The 18560-nt window shown below is 38.6% G+C and overlaps 1 protein-coding gene across 1 annotated transcript in view; it reads left to right on the top strand.

The window, feature by feature from the left end:
* Positions 1-1893: 1893 nt before the first annotated feature.
* Positions 1894-18560, top strand: part of HAAO (3-hydroxyanthranilate 3,4-dioxygenase) — a gene marked incomplete at both ends in the record, with an annotated part of 34400 nt that continues 17733 nt past the window's right edge. The window contains 4 exons of the mRNA XM_082303432.1: positions 1894-1973; positions 6957-7035; positions 15710-15793; positions 17384-17490. Coding sequence (XP_082159558.1) covers positions 1894-1973; positions 6957-7035; positions 15710-15793; positions 17384-17490 — 350 coding nt within the window. The remainder of the gene's footprint in view (positions 1974-6956; positions 7036-15709; positions 15794-17383; positions 17491-18560) is intronic.

Below are 18560 nucleotides of genomic sequence, written 5' to 3'. Positions count from 1 at the left end.
CCTGCAACTGAGAGAGTTTTCTCTGCAGGTAATAGTACCTTGTATTCTGCCTGGTGGAAAAAGTGGAGACTAGGGATTAGAGTAGTGGTTGTGGACAAAAGCCCTGCCGTTAAAACTGGCACTTCAAAACTCTGATGAACAGGATTGGCTCAATCAATTCCTGGATCTGTTTTTTTCCTGCTGTGACTCTGGAGATTCTCTTGGCTTTCGTGCCCACCAAATGGAGTCATGCTCTGTACTGCAAGTTACTAATGATTAGGTAGAGCAAGGCCATGATCATTAACTAAAATGTCTTCACTTCTCCAGTCCTGCCAGTCTAGGTCATAATCCCCTAAGTGAAAGTGCATTTTAAATAGAAGCTCTCTTTCCTTCACAGCTAAATACAGAACTGCCAACAGCCTACAGAACAAAAACTACCAAAATGTATGTGTCTGTATGTCCAAAAACAGGCCTTAGGAGTTTTCTGTGTGGTGGAGTCTCAACCTGTTCTGTTGGTAGAAATTTCATGTGCTAAATAAATAATGTGGTGGTGGTGTTTTGTAATTGAATGAAATAATAACTACTTTGGGTTTATTTCACAGGAAATTACTGCTGGTCCCATTGTGATTGTATTAATACAGTGGAACTGTAATCCACATGTGGATTTTTTTTATCCCAAAATGAATGGATTTTTTTCCTGTTTTATAAATTACTTAATGAGTTTAAACTAAACTGCAAAGAAGTGATAGAGATGAAGGTAAAACAGAGTCACAAATACTTGATAAAAGCATAGTATTCGTTCAAAATCACACTCCATTGCTTTTTTCTGATGGAAAATTACAACCATGCAAGTTAAAGAACCCCCAGTTTTGTACTGCTCATCATGCTGAATCTTCAGTCCTGTAGCTGCACTGCTCATATGTGCGAGCCATGGAGAGTGTACTACTCACTTTTAACTGGATCATTTTACCACCTCATACCTGTACACATTCACCCACCAAGCACAGCGTAGATTAAAAGTGGAAGACTAAGATATGTCAAGAGCAAAGTGCTAAGGTACTGTAATGTCTTGGGATTTTTTTGTTTACCCATCCATTTCATGTGTTTGGAGTCTGAAAAAATGTTTATAGACTTCTTTCTTTAAACCAACAGGGGTGGCAGGGAACAGAGTGAGCAGTCCTGTAGCAACTGTGTAGATGTTGAACAGAAACTTGTGAAGGAATAAAGTGTAATAAAGATCTGGAAAGTCTGTTTCTTCTCAGTTTCTTGTTTGCCTGACAATTTGATGGCAATATGCTGCAATTTCCCAAAGGGCATGACAGAATCAGGGTCAGCTCTCCCACAAGCCATGCTATAACATTGGCAGAGTGGATCAAATTAAAATGAGCATTTATGGACAGCTGCTCTTGGTCTTACAAATGCAGGAGACATCTGTAATTTGGCTGTTTGGCAGGAGAAGATCCCAGTATTTTCAAAAAAATGTGCATACCTCATTCAGCCTCAGAATGTTGAAGGGAGGTTCTATATTAGACTTGAAAGGGGTGAATGCACTAGCCTTGCCCATTTTTCTGACTCCACGTAACAAGTCATTTTTGTAGAAAGGTAACGTACACACTCCAGCTGATGCAATAAAGAGAATTAAGAAGCCCCCTGTGGGCAAAACCCAGTCTCCAATAAAAATACATATTTTAAACACACTAGTCAATTATTAGCCAAGCTGCTGGAGCATTAGTACTCTCTACGAAGTAACCTTTGGCTGATGGACCTGTCCCCTTTGACACTAAAGCCTGAAGACACCTCTTGTACCAGCCAATCCCCTGAGCACTGGGGTTATAATCACAGGCAGTTTGCTCACAGAAGAAGGACTCTACAAATTTTAATATCTCAGGCAAAAGTTTCATAGCTGTTGGGCCCATGGAGCTTCTTGTGAATGTAAGAAAATGGATAGAAGAAAACAAAACTGCCTTTTTGCCACCCGTTTGCAATAAGCTTATGTAAGTAAATGAAGATTTTTTTTTTTTTTACCAAGTTACTAGATATACAAATATGACTAGTTATTACAGGGAGCTGCAACAATGCATACATGGTAAAGATTATAAGGAACTGTAGTTCTCAGACTGCAACCAGAGTGCTGTTCCAAAAAACAGAAAGTGAGTGAAATCTGATTTGCAGTAACTCATCAGAAGCTGCAAAGATCAGTTTGAATACAAGATACTTGCCTCAACTCAAACTCTCTTGTAGGCAGTGAGAAGTTAAGAGAATTTGTGTCAGGGTCTGTGTCAACAAACTCCTAGAAATCAGAGGAAATGGCATCACATCCACATATAAAACCAAATTACAAACTGAAGTAGCTCAAGCTGCTAAGAATCTTTCCAACATCACAGAGGAGCCAAAGCTGCAGGAGAAATCAAAACCAGAAGGATATATCACTGAAAAACAAGGAGAAAGGAAGGGCCGGGGCACCTGAGGAGAAGGTTTCCAGGGCATTTCCAGAGCTGTCAAGGCAGGAGGGCAGGGAGGCTGAAGAGGCAGTTTACAGCCATTTACAGTATTCTGAATGAGACAGCTAATATAAGAAAAAGTGTAGGTGTTAATGCCGTTGTTATGTACACCATACATATTCTCTGTGTCAAAGCTCGTGAACAAATTCCAATGTAAATTATCCAATGTGTGGCACCTTCTAGTCAAAATATTAACAAGGATTTCTTTTGTCAGTGAAGCTGAGGACAAAATACTTTTTCTAAAACTCTGTATGCAGAAAGCTTTCATTAGAAGGTATTCTCCCTAAGGAGTGATATAGATTCTGGTTTTATAAAGAAATTAAAAAGCATTTTCTTCATTTTAATTAAAAAACCCTCTTTCTTTACAATTTTAATCATTAAAGTAAAAAAAAATATACCTCTTGCCCTACCCTTAAGTGCTCTCTCTAATGAAAAGCTGAATGGGCAGTAATGTATCAGTGATATTAATTTCCATTCACTGGTGCAAGGGTTACTTTTCAAAGCAATGGTTACAAGACAAAGAAAAGGTAAAGAGTACATCCTTATTGCCATGTCTGTGTTGAAACTACAGCTGGATGTAGAACTGAAAAATTCTGAAACTTGAATCATTACAAGCGTTCATTTCTTTCATTTCCAGAATGGATTTAGGAAGCATTTTATAAAGCATATTCATTTCTGAAGCTTATCAATGATAATGGGAAAATTTTAGTATTTTACATTGTTATGATCCGGTTTAAACCCAGAAAAGCAAAGAAAGCCAAGTCTCTGTGCATAAACCGGAAAGAACTTAGAAGGCTCAAAATATTCCCAGAAACGAGATTAAAACCAAACGAGGTTAGATGTTGATGCCAAAAAATTGATATATTTTATTTAATAGTAAAAGAGGCAAAGAGAAGGAAAGAGAAAAGAAAGAAAGAAATGGAGAAAAGAAGTGTGCGTGGGGGGTGGGGGAACAGGGAGAGGTGACAGGGGTTAGGTGGAAGCAGATCACCCATCCGAGGGTCCCAATGACGTCTTCTTGCTCCCCTCCATCTGCTCTGCTGGTGGTGAGGGTCCCTTGTAGCCACTGTGGCCACACCGCCACACGCTGCCACACGCCCAAGAGTGCAGAATCCTGTGGATTAATATACACTGTGGGCCAGGTGGGAATGCCCCCTCCTGCAGGGGCCAGCTTGACACACTGTCCCTTGCAACACTGAGGGTCTTGTTGCATCATCTCTGGGGCTCTGGGGCAAGGTCTGGGGACCCCTTTGAGGGGAGCTCCTGTGATGGGCCATGTCACCCCTTCTGCTGTGGATAAGCTTCTCCCCGCAGTGAGGACCCCTCAGCTGGGCTCCTCTGCACAATTGGAGGATGGGCAGTCACGGCACCTCTGACCAGAGGCTTTTCCCAGATACCCAACGCCTCTCCTCCCTCCACCCCTTGGTTCGAGGGTCTGTGGGAGCCTGGCAGCTGATAGCCCTGGGGCTGTGGTCCTCATCTTGGAGGTGTTAAGCCTGTGCTCAGTGAATGTCCCCAGCCCTGAGTTGTTACTTCATCTTATCTTCATCAGCGAGCGGTGTCAGGCCTCAGGGCCCCATTCAGGGTGTGGTAGTCTTCTCTGCAGCTTTTGGAATAAAGTTTTAAAAGTCCTTTAAGAAAATGTGTAAGTCATAAGCTATAATATTTCAGTCTCTGACATACGTTTATGGAATATTCACGTGGTTTTTTCCTCATCAATAGGATGAACCTTTTTTGTTATTACTGCACTGTTCTGTACTGCTTACCAGTAGTTCTGTGTAAATCTTGAGTAAATCTGGAATGTGACATCTATCAGAGATCATCCCCATAAACATTTTAAGAAGTTACAGTGAAACAAGAAACATTTCTTGTGATAAAAATGGCATAGTTAAAAAACCCACAATTTTTCCAACATGACGTTAGCCTATGTAGAAGGAGAGTAAAACCATCTACTGCATGGATTTTGAGTCTGCCATTACCCGCTCCTGGTGCTACCTAAATGCTTTCAAGAATTTCCAAAATGTTTTAGGTGATTTTCCAAGAAGCAACTAATATATTTTCAAATTTTTTTCAAAGGCTTGATCCTTTACATGCTGAATAGAGATGTATAAGGCAATCTTCTCACTGTGTCCTACTGCCTCATTGGAAGGCAACCACCTCAAAACATTTAAGTAACTTAAAGCCTTTGTTTCAAGGGAGAATTAACAGTTAGAAACTAGGTCTCACAGCAAGTCAGTAGGGCTTTTGGTATCTAAAGTTACTACAGCTTTCAGGCTTTGATAACCTTGTGTTCCATACATTTGAGAGGATCAAATTTTTTAAATACCTATTTGGGATTTCAACACAGAACCTCAATTCCTGAATTACTGCCAGAGTTTTACCAAAGTAAGAAAACGATACATCTAATTAAATTCCAGCTCTGACATTGTATTTTGATGACACTATCTTGCTAGTTTAAATGCTTTTTAATCTCAACAATGAGCAATTAGTGCAAAATCAAGCCCCTTGACATAGCTGATTTTTAAAGGTACTTCTAAAGCTTTTCTTCTGAGTTCAGAATATGATGCTTACCTAAAGGACACCTAAGTGTGGTCATGGACCATCTGATTCTTTGTAGTCTTATGTTTTTAAAGGGTTACCTGCTGGTACCATTTTCTTTATGTGGATAAGAAGAGAAATGTAAGAGTACAGAAAACTTAATAGTCCATTGGTTAGCTCCTCATTCTAACAATAGTACAGTCAAGTAAGTTTCTCATCCCTGGAACCTTTACAGTACTCTAACTGCATTTTGTCAGTCTTAACTGAAACTGCTTTTATTTATGATATTTCTCCTTAGCTTAATGCAACTATATTAACCGGATAACTTTATTTAGCAAGATGGACAAACTTACCTATTGGAGTTCCTGCTCATATTTCATAGCTGGAATCTTTTGATGGTGTCAGTATATATCTGTTAGTGATTGAATGATTAACCCATAGCCTGTCTATTATATAGAGCCAAGGTAAATCTATGAGATAATAGAATTAATCGTAGATTTGCCAAATAAAGAAGTTAAGCAGTAATTGTTTTAAAGCAGTATTTCACTTTTACTTAGTGAACTAATAACAAAACTGAATGCTTATATAGAAAACTTAACCCGTCTTAACAGGTAGACTACAAGATACCCACAGATTGCCTCTCTCTTATTTTATTCTTCAGGATTGATTTTCATTTATTTCATTATTAGCTGTATTGCTACTGTTTGGGTCATCATGCCCTTCTTTAGTAGAAGAGTTCATTAATGCAGAAATACTGCAGTGTGCTGTTGAAAATGAATATTAAATCTGCATGGTACAAAGAATTCAGATTTCAGTTCATTATTTTAGGATACAGTTATGAAGCCCAGTGCTGTAAAATATTCAGCTTCCTACAGAGAAAACAGTAAATTCTAATTCTTTAGTTTTATTTGACCAACTAATTTGTCACTGTTACTTGCTATGTCTGCTTTACTAGTCCCCACTTTGTTGGTCATTATAATTTAAATACTCTTTAAAGAAAAAATTATAATGGTAGCAGATTGAATATGTACATGCAACCACTCAGAACAGCCCCTCAATTAAGGCTTACAAGCTCCTGACACAGGGACACGTTGTTATTCCCTGTGTTTCAGGGGATCATGGCCCTGCTGGTTCTATGTTACTGCCCAGAACTGCCTCATTGCGAAGCAGAGGTTAACACACCTCAGTTCACTTGTCAAACAGCATAAGAACAAATTTTGATTCACAGCTAACAGGCCTGATTTTGAGGTTTTTTTTTTTTTAGCAAAGGAAAACCTGCTACCTTTTTATTAGTGTAAGTGGACTGGTAGGTAATTGGGGTGTTAGCTAATCCTTGTGATAGCTGACAGAAATGCTCATTGGGGCTCTTAAGAGGGGTAGGGTTAAGAAATGGCCTGCAATCTCCTTTTCTGAAATAGCCACAACCACAATGAAACCATTATAATGTTATTCCAGCTTAGCAAAGCCAGTATAAGCAGAACAGAAATTAGCTGGCAATTCCTACCTTCAGTATCTCTTGCAGTTCTACCAGTGTGGGGAGAAAAAAAGTATGTTTTTACCTTTATTAACTTTTAAGAGTTTTACCTTTACATAATCAGCTCAGGTTGAAAAGCCATTTTCCTAGTTCCTGTCTCTCAGGTAACATTCCTTATCTTTTCAGTTCAAAGCTCTTTCCACGGTTGGCAGCTATTGTTGTCCCCTTTTCATAGCTGGAGGCATTGAAACACCAGGAGGGAGGCAGTTGGCCTCAGGTCACCCAACAGGACAGTGCCAGAGCAGAGAGATGCATCCAAGGTCTTGGGAGTTCTTGTACTGGATGTTGCTTTTCACTCAACATGGTTTCATTGACTCACTGTCCTAATAGAATTAAAAAAAAAAAAAATAAAATAAATGGCATCATGAGTAGCGATATCTTTAAACTGTCACTTTCTTTTCTAGGCATCGCTATCAATTAAATGTGATGTTTGTTGGAGGGCCAAATGAAAGGAAGGATTATCATATTGAAGAAGGAGAAGAGGTAATCAATAGATCGTTTATATTTTTTCTGATTTAATTGATCTATAATGATTAAATGCAGCTACTTTTGAAGCTACAGCCACAGATTAGCAATGCCAGGCTCAGTGATGTTGTTTTTATTAGATCTATTCATAGGCTTAAACAGAACCATTCACCAGAACCATACACCATCTGTGCATTTTGTTTGAAACAAGCACATGAGATCAGATCTCTTTTGCTATAACTCATTTCCAACAGGAAACTAGAGAAAGTGTTCTGACACATCGAAGTGTCTCATTTCAACATTTGGGAACAGAACTTTAGGAAGGTAATGATATTTTTAAAGCGATGTTTTGTTGCAGAAGATTGATCTGTATTTCACAAGTAACTTTGACATTCAAAAATCAAAAATTCAGTAGAAATTTTTTTAAATTATCAGCTTTTCGGCTTTCATATATGTGTGGATACAAAAATGCCATTTGCAAGGAATTTTCCTGCTTCTTTCTAAACCATGGGATACTTTTCTCTCTCACAGAAGATATTCACAGAGTTTATAAACCATGAACACCTGCGACCTTGCCGAACTTTGTTTACGGTACAGTAGGAAAATATTTTGATAATGGATGTTTTAGGATTTTAGCCAATCACCCCAAGGGGTGGCTGATCCTTTGTCCAATTAGACTATGAAGAAAAAAGTCTATAAGAGAGTTTGTAAAAGAAATCAATCTTGCTGCACAATTCCTGCCTGTTGGATTCTCTCCTCCTCCCTATGGCTGCGGGATACGGTAATATTTACTGTTCATTACATACGAGTTTGGAAAGGTAACAAATAGAGTCTTTATAAATATTTTTCAAATCATTCCCCTTTGCTCAAAGCCATTCCACTGCTTTGAGTTGTGAGCAACCATTGTGTCAAATGCAGCATATAGGAATAAAGAGTAGAAACCTAACAAAATTGTAATAATTTACACCTACTTTGTTTACTGTCTTTTTCTTGGAATTGCCTGCTTGGCCTTGGGACTTCTGTGAGTCCACAATTGGCTCTGAAAGAACCCTGATGGAAAGTGGTTACTAGAGGCCTGGGAGTAAAAGTGTCAGGATGAGAGACAATTTGCCTTGCTTCTCAGCAGAATAATTTAACTTCATGTAATTCCAATGACATTTGGCAACCTAATTTTATGTACTTTTGGAAACTCGAGCCTAAGAATCTGTACAGTTCAAGGCAGAAGTGGGTCGAGTTTCAATAAATCCTTTTGAAGGGAAAGAAAAGTTTGTTTACTTGTCATTGAATCATTTCTCCCCAGACCCAGCCCGGCATTTCACAAGAGCCTTCAGTGATTTCTTGTTCTAACTGTGGCGTGCAGGTGTGTGTAGTCCTTACAAACACAGAGCTCTAAAGAGCAGATGCTGAGTTATCCCTGGGTGACTCCTGCCTGTGTTGGATTGTCACCACCTTCTCCCAGCCCACCTGTGGCTGTGGGCACAGGCGCGTCCATCACATGCCAGCTTACCCAACACATTCCACTGTGTCCCTTCTCATGGGCTGTGCAGGGAGAGCAGCACCCAGGACCAGACCATCAGGCTGCTTAGGCTTCCTTAAAAGGAAAGTTAGGCTAATTTAATTTAACTTTTTTTTTTCTTTTTTTAATGTCGCAAGATGTTCCTGTATTTGTAAATGACTTGACCTGTCCTTTAATAAACTCTTTATGTGACTCCTCAACAATATAAAAATTTAGCCATATCTATAAAGGCATAATTTTTAATTTACTGTTGCATACTGATATGTTATTGCTAATTCAACTGGAAACAAGATTTTTTACATATCAGTACATGCTCATTTACATAGTAAACTTCCCACAATTGCTCAGCAACCAAAAATGGAAACATAACAACCCTATCACACAGGAAAATTGGCAATACACACATCAGAAGCAGTATCAGTATGTAGCAGTTTAACATATGGGCCAATTTTGTTCAGTTTTATGGAGGTACATTAGAGTTATTAATTGCATTTTACCATAGCTTTTTATCAGACACATTTGCACCTTCCTGTGATCTAACTCAGAACCATGTTTCTCATTAGAGAAGAATTGTGAGGTAGAGAGTATCCTAGCAAAAGGGCATATTCCTAAATTAGACTTGGGATTAAAAAAAACACCATTCAAAGCCAAGTTCAGCTCAATTTTTTGTCAGAAAAAGGGTAATTTATATTCTGGGTGATAATTTGAAGACAGACTACATAGACGTACTGTCAGCAGGCCAAATCACGAATGCGAAAACCCACAAACCCTTCAGGCAAATTTAGCTGATGCTGTTCTACTCTGAGTATTCTGATAGCAAAGAAGGGTTGGTTTGAAGAGAAAGTTAAATTTAGGATTGTTTATATCTGTCCACTCACTGTCTTTTGCCTGTAATCACACAGTTTATGGTGTGTCCTGCGGCACGACTTGAGCTTGAAAGCCTGCAGTTCAGAGCAGCAAAGGGTTGGCATGCAGAGATAAGGGCTGAGGGGCATCCTCCTGCTCCTGAGCTGCTCTCTACTGGTGCCATTAACATGCAGGTGTATCAGGAAGATTAGTTCTGACTGGCTAATTAGGAGAAAAAAACCCAGAAGCTTGATTTGAACTCTTCAAAGCCTTTTATAATTGTCTCCTGAGCAGCCATTTAGGCTAAAATGACAGCTAGTCTAACACAATTTCTATCCTCCTCTCAACAAGCAAGCATTTCCTAAATAAGTAACTCCTATATTTTGTTCTTTCTTAGTTTTCTCTGTACTGCTTCATTGCCTTCTTAAATTTCTGTGCACTACTTCTTTGCCACCTTTCTGCACAGAAATTGTCTCATATCTGAGGCATTGTTTTCCATCAGACAGGTTTTTTAAAGACCAAAATCAAGCTGCACCTTACAAGAGATAAACCATTCACAGTCCTTGGCTGGAATTTACCAGGAGGTCATATTCATTCTTTTTCTTGTTTGAAAAGTTCCCTTTTGGACCCCTCTCCATCAGAACAGAGATAGAGTCAGCAAACATATACTCAGACATTCTCTGCCTCTAACTCAGACTCATTCAAAATGAAAAAATTGCTTTGGAAAATGCATCTTCTGTTGGAACGTGGCAAAAAAGTGCTGTGAGAATGCACCTATATAGCTAATACTGGCAGAACTTTCTAGAAAGTGTTTGTGCTACGTAGTGGGTTCTGTGACGGTTTCAAATGAATCGTTATTCTGATGTGCCTCATTTGTCAAGAGAGTTTTGGGTTCCGTGGACTAGTGACTACAATTCTTGTGTAGTCAACTTAATGAGGCCACTGAAAGTTCCTGTGGCAGCCCTGACATGACCACAGAATCACTAAGGTTGGGAAACATTTTCAAGACCATCAAGTCCACCCTTTGGCTGAACACCTCCTTGTCATCTAAACCATGGCACTGAGTACCATGTCCAGTTGTTTCTCCAGGAATGGTGACTCCACCACCTCCCTGGGCAGCCATTTCAATGCCTGACAACCCTTTCCATGAAGAAATTCTTCCTGCGATCCGATCTGAGCCATCCCAGGTGCAGCTTGAGGCTATGTGCCATTGTGCTCAACCCCTCACAGCTACTGGCTACCAGGTAGCAGGGAACAGTCCTCAACATAGCTTTGTCTTGAATTTTTCATCGTACCATTGCATTTGTGACAAGAAGAGTTTCAGTGTTAACATAGCCTACAGGCTTCATGGTGTATTTACTGCATTTTTACTTACTTGTAAAACCTGAGGGTAGAAAAAATAAAACCCTTCTTCCAAAGAAATAAATTAAAACTCAAGGGGACCATATATTTTGGAGAAATTTAATGACAGAGAAACAGAGATCATAACAAACCCTAGCTATAGTAAAAGAATTTCAGAATTTATTTACTGCATTGTGTGGGCTGCTTTGGGGGAAAGCAAGATATGCTAACAGCTAAATCTAGGATCACAAAAGTAGCTGGGTGCTGTCCCTTTACCCACCTCAGTCCATCACTTACACACGATGAATCCCAACTGACTTTGATTCAGCTGACTTTGGTTTCTTAACAATTTACATTCTGATGTTGAGTCTGTATAAAACAGTGAAGTTCTGTGCAGAGAAATTCAAACCAGCCTTTCATCTACCACCTGCAAAATATTTGCATTGGCACAAACCCCACATGAGTTTAGAAGTCCCACTTCTTATTGTGCTGCATTTTACCCTAAGTTTCTGCTCTCAGCATCTAGGTTGTATCCTATGGAGAGAGGTGCCTAATTATTTGCACAGCCCCACAGACCAAAGCCCTTACACCGCAGTCCTAAAGGGAACTCTCAGAGCAGAAATTCCCCCTCCTTTAATCATCTTGGTGAATCTCTTCAGCTTCTTCTAGCATATTTCCATGGTCTGACTGAGATACAACATCATGCTCCGAAACATGATACAGGTTTGAGGTCACATCTGCCACAATTCATCTGAGTTTTCTAACCTGGCTTTTGATTTCTCTTTCTCTCCCTCTCACACAGACACCACAAGTAAGACTTGGCTCACTTCTGACAAATTAGCTGCTTAAATGAATACACTGACCACTTCTAGTGTATCCTGCTCTCTAGTCAGCATGCTTTTGAGAAACTCTTCCCTATCAGATCAATTCACCCTTTTTATTTTGTATGGATAGTGGATGTCTGAAAGCAAGGGGAAAGTGAGCTAGGTGAGCCTTCCAATAGGTTGTTTCATGGTGCTTACATCCCAAATAAATCTGATGAGTCACAACAAAGTGAGAGAAACATTTTTGCTTCTTTACATTTCAAATCCATATTCATCTGGTGAAGACTCTTGGAATATTTTAATAAGAAACAAAGCTCCTATTAAAATGTAATAAGAATGATTTGCATTTCCTTTGAATGATTTGAATTTCCTTTGCATCAGAAGGAAATTTTGTCTTCAGAAGTAAGTTTGCTGCATGAGATTGTTGGGACGGGTTTTGGCTAGTACTCAGGTTTCACAGATGACACGCAAAGGAGCAGAGGGAAACAAAAAAAAAAAAAAAAAAAAAAACCAACAACAACAACAACAAATATCAGCATATTTTCCTCTACCTTCCTTATCTATTTGTCTTGCAGACTTCTGGTGACTGAAAAACCCTTGTGATGAGAAAGGGAGAAAATTGTTTTTCTGTGCTCAAATAGATCAGTCACCACTGAAGTCTGGCGAACACCCAGGCTCTACTCCCACATCAGAATCTGATTTGCTCTGCAAATTAATTTAGTACTTAGCCATATGACAAGCAGTACAAGCCAGGATATACCAAGCCAGAGCCTAATCCCAGAAGTGGCAGAGCAATCCCAAATTCCACTTTTAGAAGCAGTCAGAACTTAAAGTATCCTGCTAGTTGCAGGTCTCTTTAGAGGTCTGTAAATAAGCTGTCAGCTATAACAGCCCTCATGGAGCTCTGGGTTCCTGTGTCTAGGCAGAGTTTGATATCAAAGGTGGCTCTAAATTAAATTACATACACTGCTGTACATAAAATAAAATAGACTTCTGGATTTTTTAGATAGTCAATACAGACCAATTATAAATACTGTATTCTTCCCCTATAGATGCTTTGTTTATTCTGCTAGGACACACATACCTAGATGAAGGAACAATCCTCACCACATTAATATGGTGAGGATGTTAGTGCTCTTTTTAAAGGGGTAGTATCCACATGTTCTACTACCCTGTTGAAACTTCTGTCAAGACAAGCAGCTTCAGTGATGAAGCAGTGCTGATGGAAACAGTGAATACCTAACTGTGCATCTTCTCCACTTGCCTCCAGAAATGCCAGCATAATTTATTCTATGAGTATCCATAATTGAATGAATTATCCCTGTACAGACTTGAGAGTGATTCAGCATTGGTCACGCTGCCTTCTCCTGCAGGCACAATACTAACAGGTTTGAAGCATGATCAAAAAGGGTGAAGCAGACTAAGGAAGGAGGATGTATTTCTCCTACAGCAAAGAAAATTGAGGGAAAATTTTAAAACTAAAAAGAAAAAAATCTCAGTCTTAAGTTGTATTCATTTGAGTTTCATAGGTATATCTGCAGTTTTAATGATCATATTGAGAAATGTTATGAAATAATGTTATACTTGGAGCAAAGAAGCACTTCTAGGTGGCTCATAACTTTTAGAGGTAAGGTGAGAATTAATAAAGGAGGTGGTTTTAGTGTAATCATAATGAGAATATGCCGCACAGTAAGCAGAAAACTAAACAAAATGCTAAAGCCTGGAAAAGGAAAAAAAGGAAGATGATACAATAATTAATGAAAAAGCATATTTATCCTTAACAAAGGAGAAAAAGACTGGTGAACAACTTTGTTTCTTCCTTGAGACATGTTTTTCACCCAAAAAGACAAATTCATGCCCGATTGTGAGCCATTATGCATCAGCAATATACAAATTTAGGCTTTTCTACAAGGAGAGATATATACATTTCATGTAACAAGAGGCCTTGTCATTAATAAAATGTTAATAGAGCTGAATTATTGCACATTTCCTCAGTTTTTAGTACTGCTGGGGAGAATGGATACTAGATTATTCCAGTAAGAACAGTACAGCTGGGAAAGCCTATATTTTCAAGTAGCGTGAACTCTACTGAATTACTATCCTATCTATATAGGGGTATATATTTGTGTATATACATAGATATACACCCAAATTTTTTAACTGAGGCCTTGATTTTTTTTCCAAGAGAGACTTAGGAAAACATTGGATTTGCCCAAAAGGCAAAAGTCAGTCAGTATTTAGAAAAAATAAGTTTCCAACAAAAAGACAGTACTGTGTTGCCAAAGTGGCCTGTAAAATGGGTGTGGCCTGTAACTCTCTGAGATAAATAGCTGACAGTTTTCTCGAGAAAAAGTTCAGGTTATATTATAAGCAAAGGAGTAGATTCAGTAATTACTGCCACTGGTATTAATCACAGTTACGTCAGATGATTTACGCATGACTGAAGCATTCAGGCAATTTAAAAGAAAAAAAGTTTTGAAGAATAGACCATAATTTATAGTGAAAGGTACTATTTAAATTCAGTTAGAAAATACTCTCATTGACAACATGTAGCCCACGTCATTCCTCCTCTCCCACTGCAAAACAATTCTTCGAATTCATAACTTAATGTTTATAATCTTTTCTTATGACTGTGATGCTTGACCTCCAAACTGGATAGCTGACATCCACTCTCAAGTTTTTCATTTCCAGAAAGATTGCTCAGCTTCATGATTCATGTCAGAAACAGGATAAACTCTGACTCTGTTGTCCTTTCCCTCATCTGCATGTCCTGTGCATGCGTTCAGTAATAGCTGCCCTAGTAGCTGCAGGGGAAATAACACTCCAAAACTCAAGATTGCCAAAATGATCTTTCAGATTCTGCATTATCAGCGCCATATGACCCACAGCCCGTGTGATAATCCATCGAGATCATACAATCTTAGATGAGTCTTCTTTGAACTGAAGGAGAGGTCATTTCCCCACTCAAATCACTCTGTCGTGCAGGGAGCAGTTGGGCCTGCCCAATAGAAGGGGGGCTGCTGTAGCATTGGGTGCTGCTCTTCAGAAGTACCAAAGAAAACAAGAGCAAAAGAACACAGGGAAATGGGCTGCAGCGAGGATAAGTAGCCTAGCACTGTGGCCATCTAGATAAGAGTTATAATTTATCTGTCGTGATGGCCCTGGCACAAGGTGAACTTATCACTCATGTAAAAGCTCTCAGCATGAGCTTTTTTCCAGTGTATCTTCAGTTCTGCCGATTGTTTTGTTCCCTTGGCAGCATATTTATTCTTTCTCATGTTCACAGAAGTGTTTCTTCAATTCCAGGGGCATGTATTAATATTTCAAAACTCTTTCAAAAACAATATTGATTAAAAAATCAATTAAGCTTTTCTAATGTTGCAAAGAGTTTAGTTCAGGGCTTTTGCATACTTCAGTGGTTTCTTATTTCCCCTATTTATTTTTCATTTTGCTGAAATTGCAGTGAATTGCTATAAATAAGGGGTTTTTTCATTATAGTTCTGACTTTGAATCATATTTCAGACTACTTCACCTGCACTAGCAATCTAGTTTCTAGATGTGGTAAAGAGAACATGGAAAGCATGGCAGAAGTGACTTTTGGAAATATTATTGCTCTGCACTGTATGAAATTGAAGGGAAATGTGCCCATTAGTTCAGGTCAAAGATACAGTTCTGCTTACAGATCATAGCACAGTTCTGTCATGAAACATGAGGACCTGAGCACCTCAGAGCCCCCACAAAGCAGAGCTGGTTTTAGTCTGAAAACAGCTGTGGAAAGGTCACCAAAGACAGAATTTTGGGTTCAGGGGTTCTGTCCTTATACACACATTGTATGTAACCCTTTTACTGAGCCTTCCAAAAAGTATTTCCAAGGCTAAAACCAGCACAGTGGAATTCCACTAGGTGCACAGGATAGCTCTATATGCTGTTACAGACCTCTTGGATAGCTTGTTAATTGTTAGTAAGATAATGAAAATAATACATATTCTGTAACATTTTTAGAAGCAACAGATGCCTTTAGAAGCCTGTCATTGTTAGTAAAAAAATCTGCAAATACTTGCAATTGCAAATTGAATATATTTATATATGTATTCTTTATACAGAGAATATAAAATACAGAATGTTTTGAAGTAGATGCCTTAATGTTATTTTCTTATTTCTTCAGCTTTTTTACCAGGTTCAAGGAGATATGTGTTTGAAGATAATTGAAAATGGGAAACAAAAAGATGTTGTCATCCGAGAAGGGGAGGTAAAACAGGATTGTTCTTCTGTTATAGTTGTACATAAGTATGTTAAATGAATGTTTTATGTATTATTTAGAAATCAATTTATCCCTGTGGTGCAAGAGATAACATCAGGGTTTAAGAAAAAAAAAACCAAACACCACCTTGAATGGAGTATAGAAAATTTCCTGCAAATAATAGGAACCTACAATACAGATAAAAATCTCTCTGAGCATCTGGGGTGCCTATTCATATAGTCCAGAACATGTGAGAGAAGTTCTTATTCCCCTGCATTGCATGGGATCTGCCATGTGAATTCAGTTGGATCAGTCTTATATTTACACATTGCCAGGTACACACCTCTTACCCACCCACACACACCAATAAGCAAACTGCCTAAACTTAGGAATTTAAATGATTTGTATATTTTCAGTCTTCTTTAGCCCTCACAGCTAGCCCTTACAACCACCACAGTAGGACAGCTTTAAAAGAGCCATTTATTAATAAAATGTATCCCATTTTTCGTTGTAGTAGAAGACTTGCTGAAGCATAGAGTGCAGTGCTTTTACTGAGAGCATGAATAGATACTGGGTGTTACTACGAGTTAGATGTACTCCAACTCCCACTCGTTGTTATTGACACGAGCTTGGACTGCACTCAAGCCTTTGAAAGGATTATTAGGTCTAGTGAGGACAGCCTCTATAATAGAAGACACGTTAAACCCAATAGCTTGATGTCATTAGAAGTATTATGACTTTTTCAAGCCTGAAGAAACAGAACTATGTTTTCCAACTACGAGGTTCTGATATTACATTTCGTACTGAAGGAGCACGCCCGGCTGAGATCTTGGCATGTAAGAGAAGCACTAATGAGAAGGAGCACACAATACTTGGTGCAAAGACTGACACTGGTGCTGCTGAGGCACTGTCATTAGCTCAGTTTTGTAGACAGAGAAACTGCAGTGACTGTGCAGCCTTGGAAGGACAGCTGTAGTGGTGAAGAATACAGGCTTACCAACTTCCTGTGCAGGGAGCTGCCAGGAAAGGGTTTATTCTCAAACTTCAGTAATAAGCTTCACATGTTGCCTATTCACTTTGTCACTTGCATGACTAAATAGCCCCTCATATTTGTTAATTATTTCCGGAGAGAATAGCACTCCTCATCATGCAATCAGAGGTGCTCACTGTGTTGGAAGGATACACGTGGCTGATTAGTTTACACATTTTATTGAGCAGACAAAAAACTTGGGTTTTTATTTCCATTTCAATTACTCAGAAATTGCACTCAGTTTATAGATTTCAGATGAGTAATTGGTTAGATTTTCATTTCAATTGTGTCTAGCAATGATGATCAAACCAGGAGGAGAAAACTTGACTTCCATCAAGGCAGTACTGATTGCAGTCACTGTGTCATCAGTCACAGAGAAAGCAAGAAACAGTGTTTGTGGGGCTGTGGGTACCACAGTGGGTGTAGCTGCAAAGGAGCAACACAGGATCAACAAAAAGTAGGGGAAAAGTGGGGCAAGGAGCAGAAGATTTTGCAGGTTTAGGGGCAGGAAAAGGACAACGGAAAAAACAAACTTCCTGACACTGATGCTTTCTGATTTCTTTTAACAGATGTTCCTCCTACCTGCCAGGATACCTCATTCTCCTCAGAGATATGAAAACACTGTGGGTCTTGTGGTTGAGAGGGAAAGATTAAAAACAGAAATTGATGGGCTAAGGTGAAGTATGAACTATTGACTACTCTGTTGGAATTCATAAAATAAACTAACTTCTCATATCAATACAATACTCTATTTTACTTTGCTATTAATTTAGCAGATTCACCCTGGCAATTTTGTACTAATTCTATCCACACATCTATTTATCTATACACATATAAACAGAGAGATCATTTAATGTTTGATTTAGTTAAACAAGGAACATCTTGAAGTGTCTTAAATGCATGTTGTGGCTATAGGAATCTTATGTGCTACCTATTGCTGTAAGTTTTAAAAAAGATCTCAGAGCTCTCTAACAACCCAAACAGAAAAGATTTTTTTTATTGGTTCTGGCAAGCAGAATATTAATTCCTTTGTAAGCACTGAAAGCAAAAAGATGAAGAGCAGCTTTCTTATCAAATGTGTGGGAAGCTGGAAACAAAAGTGAATTTTCTCACCGCTAGACCCTCTACATTGTACACACCTCTGCCTAGATTTTATTGCCTTATGAGAACAACATCTTCACGTAAGTTAGTGGTTTGCTTTCTATTCTAGTGTGAGCAGAACTAAGCTTTGTTTTGTGTCCATACGGAATTCACAAGTCTAAGAAGGCAAATCACAACAGTAACATTAGCCAATCTAGAAAAGCTGTCTTGGTATTAGCCAGAGATGACTGACTAAACAAACTTTACAGCTGTTTATCTAATTTGTAAAGACTTAAAACTGCAGTGATACGTGTAAAGTGCTGTTCCTGTCCTTTCACCTACAGTTTTGATTGTTGCATGGGCAGTGTCACAACAGGAACAATGCAAGTAGGCAGAGCTAGAAAGACATACTTTTTCATTCAAACAAAAAAGGCTACAGAAAGAAACTAAGAAAGGTACCATTAAAGACAAGAAATCCACATGATTAAATTCCAAGCTAAAAACAAGTCCATTTCATTTAAAGCATTGTTTACCTATGCACTTCTCTCTTTTATTTTCCTTTCACTGCAGATCTGTACATTGCGTGGACTTACATTATTTAAAAGATATTCTGAGCTAGAAAAAAAAATGGCAAGTGATTTAGATAAAAATTGTTATTATTAATGT

The sequence above is a fragment of the Coloeus monedula genome (assembly GCF_965178545.1).
Source record: "Coloeus monedula genome assembly, chromosome: 2".
NCBI classification, from domain to species: domain Eukaryota; kingdom Metazoa; phylum Chordata; class Aves; order Passeriformes; family Corvidae; genus Coloeus; species Coloeus monedula.
The sequence above is the reverse complement of the archived record's forward strand: the minus strand, read 5'-3'. Positions and strand labels throughout refer to the sequence as shown.